The sequence below is a fragment of the Diadema antillarum genome, unplaced genomic scaffold (assembly GCF_040938485.1).
Source record: "Diadema antillarum isolate AM-2024a unplaced genomic scaffold, OU_Dant_1.0 seq00000118_RagTag, whole genome shotgun sequence".
Lineage (NCBI taxonomy): Eukaryota > Metazoa > Echinodermata > Echinoidea > Diadematoida > Diadematidae > Diadema > Diadema antillarum.
This window is the reverse complement of record NW_027271199.1, coordinates 738,005-744,004: the sequence shown is the minus strand read 5'-3', so window position 1 is coordinate 744,004 and position 6,000 is coordinate 738,005. Positions and strand designations below refer to the sequence as shown.

The 6,000-nt window shown below is 43.2% G+C and overlaps 1 protein-coding gene across 1 annotated transcript in view; it reads right to left on the bottom strand.

The window, feature by feature from the left end:
* Positions 1-831: 831 nt before the first annotated feature.
* Positions 832-6,000, bottom strand: part of LOC139727080 (uncharacterized) — a 90,602-nt gene continuing 85,433 nt past the window's right edge. The window contains exons 90-94 of the mRNA XM_071638058.1: positions 5,647-5,855; positions 4,916-5,055; positions 4,208-4,418; positions 2,929-3,013; positions 832-2,552 (exon numbers count right to left, since the gene is read on the bottom strand). Of these exons, the coding sequence (XP_071494159.1) occupies positions 832-2,552; positions 2,929-3,013; positions 4,208-4,418; positions 4,916-5,055; positions 5,647-5,855 (2,366 nt within the window). The remainder of the gene's footprint in view (positions 2,553-2,928; positions 3,014-4,207; positions 4,419-4,915; positions 5,056-5,646; positions 5,856-6,000) is intronic.

Here is a 6,000-nt window from a genome sequence, read left to right as displayed (position 1 = left end):
CAATATGTCTCCCCATTTTATGCATGCACACAAGATTACTATACAATTCAATGAATAATATACACATGTACAGTATACTGTACATTGGAAGTTTGACAGTCAGTTTATCACGTATACGGTGTGTACATGTAGTGTATCTCTGAAGTGGAATATAAAAGAAAGGTTTATTTATATCTAAGAGGTGTGTAAAATGCAATGAAACACCAAGCAATACCGACATGATGCACGCTTGTATTATGATTCAGTTGACAAAACATACATTGTATGCTTTTATGGAGGGAACCAAGTGTAGGTTACCAGAAAAAGAAAAAAAAAAGCAGGGGAAGTCATTAACAGAAAAGGTCACTGTCATGGTCACCCTTTTTCTATTTTCTAGAGGAAAACTCTGCAGTCTGTTATCCTCATTGCAATTATTGTACCTATTAAGCATACGTTTTAAAGCACTGACTTCACACATTTCTAAAATGGATGGTAAAAATGTTACATGCATTATATTGAGCTTCACATCAAGTCATGCAAAGTTGGGAAGATTCCAGACCATTTCAAAAACAAAGCAAATAATGACAAACCCTACAATGCATATCAAAATTCACTCAAGCTCAGAGCTGGCACACATTTTTACGATGACATTTTTAATTAGTTTAACTTGTATTGAACAAAATAATTACAGACGCTGAGGATTTCTAATTAAGAAACTGCACAGGATTCTTGTCCACTTCAGAAATAGTAATGAAACCATAAATTCTCATATACAATCTGACGAAAATATATACATATTCATTGAGAAATTGGATTAAAATACAAAAAATTACCTCTGTCAATGCATTTGATTTAGTAGGCAGGGTCGTCCTTGTTGAAGATGCTTCCAGAGGCTTGGCTGATCGTCAGTTGTCCGCTCCTTCTCCCCTGCCGACTCTCCCTTTCTTGGCCACTCTCCTGTCCCTGGCTGCTCTGTCTGCCGTGGCTAGCAGCTGACTTGGCCTCCTCCGCTCGCTTCTTGCTGCTCTCGTCATCGCTGTCCTGCCCCGTAATCGTGGCGATGGCTTGCTCAAAGAAGTTCAAGGATTCTTTGGAGCCATGGTGATCCTTCTTGTCCCCCTTGGGGGAGCCTGGTGACCCACTCCGATGTTCAGAATCATCAGAGGACGTCCTCTCCTTCCCCTTATCATCATCACTTTCCTTCTTGGATTTAACAGATGATGCGGACCTGATGGATCTCCTGCTGCCACTGCTGCCTGGTCTTCCAGATTTCCTGGAGCCTGCATCACTGGGCGGCCTTGGCACGAGGTCTTTGGATTCTTCACCGCCAGGGGAAACTTTCCCATTGGACCTGTTTGATTCTGCGGAGGATGCACGGTCCTTATCTGGTTCTGGCTTGGGGCGGGATCTTGTTGAGGCACCACTCCCACCTCTCTTTGAGCCTTTGTCGGATCCATAGATCCCTTCAGCTACCTTGAAGCTCTTCTTTGATGCAGTGTCTTCATCCTTCGACTTTTGTGATAATCTCTTAGACTGAAGACTTGTTCTTGACCCCATGGGGCTCTTCCCTTCCTTGATATTGTCAGTGGCTTTACTCCCAGTGGCATATGGAGAGTTCTTGTCGGACTCAGTAGGGCTGGCCTTGCCATTTACATGGCTCTGCCTTGATTGAGCACTGCCATGTGACTCGGCACTGTGATGTGACTTCACACTGTGATGTGACTTCACACTGTGATGTGACTTCACACTGTGATGTGACTTCGCACTATGGCGAGACTGGACACTCTGCCTTGACTGTGCACTCTTGCGAGATTCTTTATCATAGTCATCATCGCCTTCGTCGTCCGCCTCTTTCTCCTTCTCCTGGACATCTTCATCCTCGTCCACATCTTTTTGTTCATCCCCATTCTGCAAAGAAGCGCTGGATGCCCTTGAGTCTGAGTGGTGTGAGCTCCTGGTGGAAGAACGTTCTGAGGCAGCCTCAAACCCATCGTCATAGTCACCTTCATCCCCTGCATCATTGTTTGCATTTTCATTGTCGGCTTCCTCCTCATCCTCCTCGTCTGGATAAGCATTCTGATTGTCGTTGAGAGCACCAGCCAGGTTGCGGTAGTCAAAAGTCGACTTCAGGTGCCGTTTCCTCTCAATCTCCATGGACCTTGCTGTCAGGAGCAGCTCAGCCGCTTCCTCCTCTTCCTCCTCTTTTATCTTCCCCGTTCCGTCTCCTCCAGCACCATCCTCCATCTCCTCAGCAACCGGCTCCTGCTTCAGAGGTTGCTTCGGCTTCTCCTCCTCCTCTTCCACTTCCTCGATGGTGACCCTCTTTTCTGAACGGACAGACTGCCTGCTGTTGGTTGGACGACTCACCGCCGAGTGACGGGAACCCGAGCTTATCCTCAAGCCTGTCGCACTGCCCGGTTTGCTACCAAGGGAACGTCTGGATGCCTGGGAGGGTGGTCCTCTCTCGCTACCGCCTTCCTCGTTGGCGATGCTGGCCTTAGTTTCCTCCAGTGTTCGGGTAGAGGGCGGCATTGATGGCTGAGGCCACTTCCTCGTTTCATTCTCTGGTGCCTCTGCAAAATCCATGACAACCAAAGATTATTAGAAATATGCCACATTCTATATCAAGACACAGCATGCAGAACATATCAACGTTGGCACAAAATATATCCTAAAAAGTGTCGGTTGAGAAGCAATCAAGCAAAATACTGAAAAGCCAGCATCCCTCAGAAAACAGCAAAAAAAAGCAAACCAATGACTAAACAACAACATAGCATACTGAAATAAAATCATCTGATCAACCATGGGTACATTCTTTTGTGTTGGCTGAAATTACAGTGTACATACCAGAACACCACTGATATTGGAGCTGTACAAAAAGAAGAATCCCTTGACATTTTACTTTTCTAAAGTTAGCGACATGGCAATCATACTGTGCCTTAAACTCACCTGGATCCAGAATGAGGGCAGCTCCAGACATGGTCCACTGCTCAACAGGAAGGGGGCAGGCTAGGTCCAGGGTGAATGCACACACCTGTTTTTGGAAAAGAGAGGAGAGCGTATGTCATGGAATGTTACATTCTCCAACAATTCACAGCACACATGTACTCCTAGTCTACTATTAGAAATCCATCCATGAGGGTAAATTGTAATTTTACAGGTAAAGAAACGTCAGCTGCTATAAAAATATTATCTTATTTTAGAAAGCAGCTACATTTTTCACGTTTTGATCCTGCCAAATCTGTGAGGCACTTGATCATGCGGACTAGCAAGATTACATGACTTCTAGCCACATCATTTCTTCTCTTCATTGTATACTCGTGTAATCCTTGCACAAATATGATTAATAATAGTTACTCAACTTTTCCTTTACGCAATGAAACAGCAACCAAGCTTTAGTTGCTGTTTTGGGGGGTATTTTCTTTTTCTTTTCTTTTTTACTGCTAGGTCTCTATGATAAAACTCATACAGTAACATTACACTAACATTTAGAATCAAAAGGTAGCATGCTTCTTCAAAAACAATTATACAAAATCCCTTGAACCCTAACCATCACTAGATCACATCCAAAGTATTGGTAAGTGGAGTCTGGATTGAAGCCCCTCACTTCCAACCTTTGTGACATCATTTCTGTTTTCTGAACTTTTCATTGTGATCAAGCGGCATATAATCAATATTCAAGACTGTGCTCCGTTTGTCATCTGAGAAGCAGATTTTACTTGGCAGAATGACCTGCCTGGAGGCAGGAAATGGCCACTTTAGAAGGAAATCATCACTTGAGGAAATGGAAAAGACATAAAAGAGAGAATAAATGTTCTCCATTATCGGAGAAATACAATGTATTCTCGAGGTCCGACATCTGGGTATTTAGCAGCTACTGGAGTGAAAACAAACGCATGATCGGCATATTTTCGAGACAGTTACAGAAACTAAGAATTTACATGCAAATCCAGTAGGAAACACTGCTTGCTAGTCAGTCACCACATAAAATGCAAGCTAAGCATGTGGGGAACCGAAGAGCTATAAATGTTTTCATTGTACTGTCAGTAGCATTTGGCAATCTATCAATCAGTTTGGGTGGGTTTGTACATTTGAACAAAATATGCAAAGTTGGTACGCCGTCCACCAAGTCGGGCGTGCAAAAATGCACATAAAGAGTTACAACGCTCGGTTGAGAATACAGGCTGCAGCTGTACAATAGGATGAGAACTAAAAAGTTGCCTCCCACCTGTCTAGACTGGTTGAGGAAGACAGGGCATCGGTAAACACCAAGCTTGGGTTGTTCGGTGTCCGTGTCCTCGCCATCAACCTTGACAGGCTCTGCAGCGGGCGGTTCTTGCTGGTCATTTTCGTTGACCACTTCTGCCTCGTCTTTCATGGCTTCCTCATCGGGTAGGAGCGGCCTAATGTAGATGCTGGGCATTACTGACAGCGTTGGCCTGAGTAGGAAAGAAGATGTAGTTATTTATAGTGTTACAGACTGTGTGGTCTGACAGGGGGACTATAGTTCAAACTACTGCTGAAGTACTTTTCATAACAATTTAACAAATTGAATTTCAGACTAAAGGCATGTAAACACATTTGGCAAGATGACAAGCTGAAGACATACAAATCCTGTTAGGAATCTCTATATTCCAGAATGCTTACATTCTCCGAGAAATGTCACTAAGGTTGTAATATGTATCGTCTTAACCATTTGTCAATATGTATGAATCTATACATCTGCAGACTCCATACAAGCAAGAACTTATTGCATATACACCTGTATATCTAAATCCATTGCACATATTGCTTTTATACATGCACCTTGGGTATCTTATATCACAATCCTGTACTCCACTAACATAGTAACATGGTACAATTCTTTAACCAACGACTACATTTCTCTATGTGAGTGCCAATCAAGAAAACATTCTTCCATCACAAGGGAACATACTTGGCTGCTGCCAGACAGCATTTCTCCACATCCCAAGAGGCTCCATCCAGGTAGACATCTCTGAGGTACATACCGCCATGGTGGACGATATCAAAGCTATCCTCCTCCATTGACTTGGACACACTGCTGGTGATGTCCACCTACAATCACAGGATTTAATTGTAGTCTCAATCTTCAATTCAATCTTTGAATAGACCCACGATGTACATACAGTGTAGAGAACTTTCAAGGGAAGTTAATGTTACAGATCACTAGAGAAATATACACTTACATTAGATGGAAACCAAAATGTAACAGACCTGTCTATTACACAAACAATTTTATCAGGTATGTATGTAACATATCACATGTTAGTCTGTACGTGTGGTGACATCTTACAGACTGGCTTTCTCATCTCGACTATCAACTTGAAGGTGTGCTTACATCAATGACAGCTTGGTACTCTCTGGCCTGAAGGGAGATTCCAAAATAACTTCAATCCACATTGAATTTAATTCTCATTATGCCATAACACTTTTATCTGCACAATATAATCCACTGTTCATGAAGGAAGGGAAATATAAAAAGCTGGAAAGGCATTTTGCATCCAAATTTCACACCCACAGCTGAATAACTACTTTACATGCCACTGTGAACACTGTGACAACAACATGATCATTCTGCTGCAGGTATCATGCATCGTTGCAATGTATTCAGCTGTACTAATGCATTGGCGGAAAGGGGGAACTTACGTCTGTCAGGAGACAACCAGCGAGGGCAGCCTTCTCCTGCCGGAGGGACGTGATGATTGCCGTAGGGTTCACCAGACCTCCCATCCAGATTGTCATGAGGTGGCCCCGGGGCTCGTCTGGGATTGGCGTGTCGTTGGGTTGGGGGGCAGAGCGGGGCACTTTCCTCTCCTTGATCCATTTCTGCATCTGCGTGTGACGTCTCTTCAGATCTATAGTCACATTCAAACAAAATTTCCCTCACAGTAAGGCTAGTAATGAACACTTCTAAGGAAATATGAACATTCTAGAAATGACTCATCCTACTAGTTAAAACAAACGAACAAACTAAAAAAATGAATAAACAAATAAATCTAT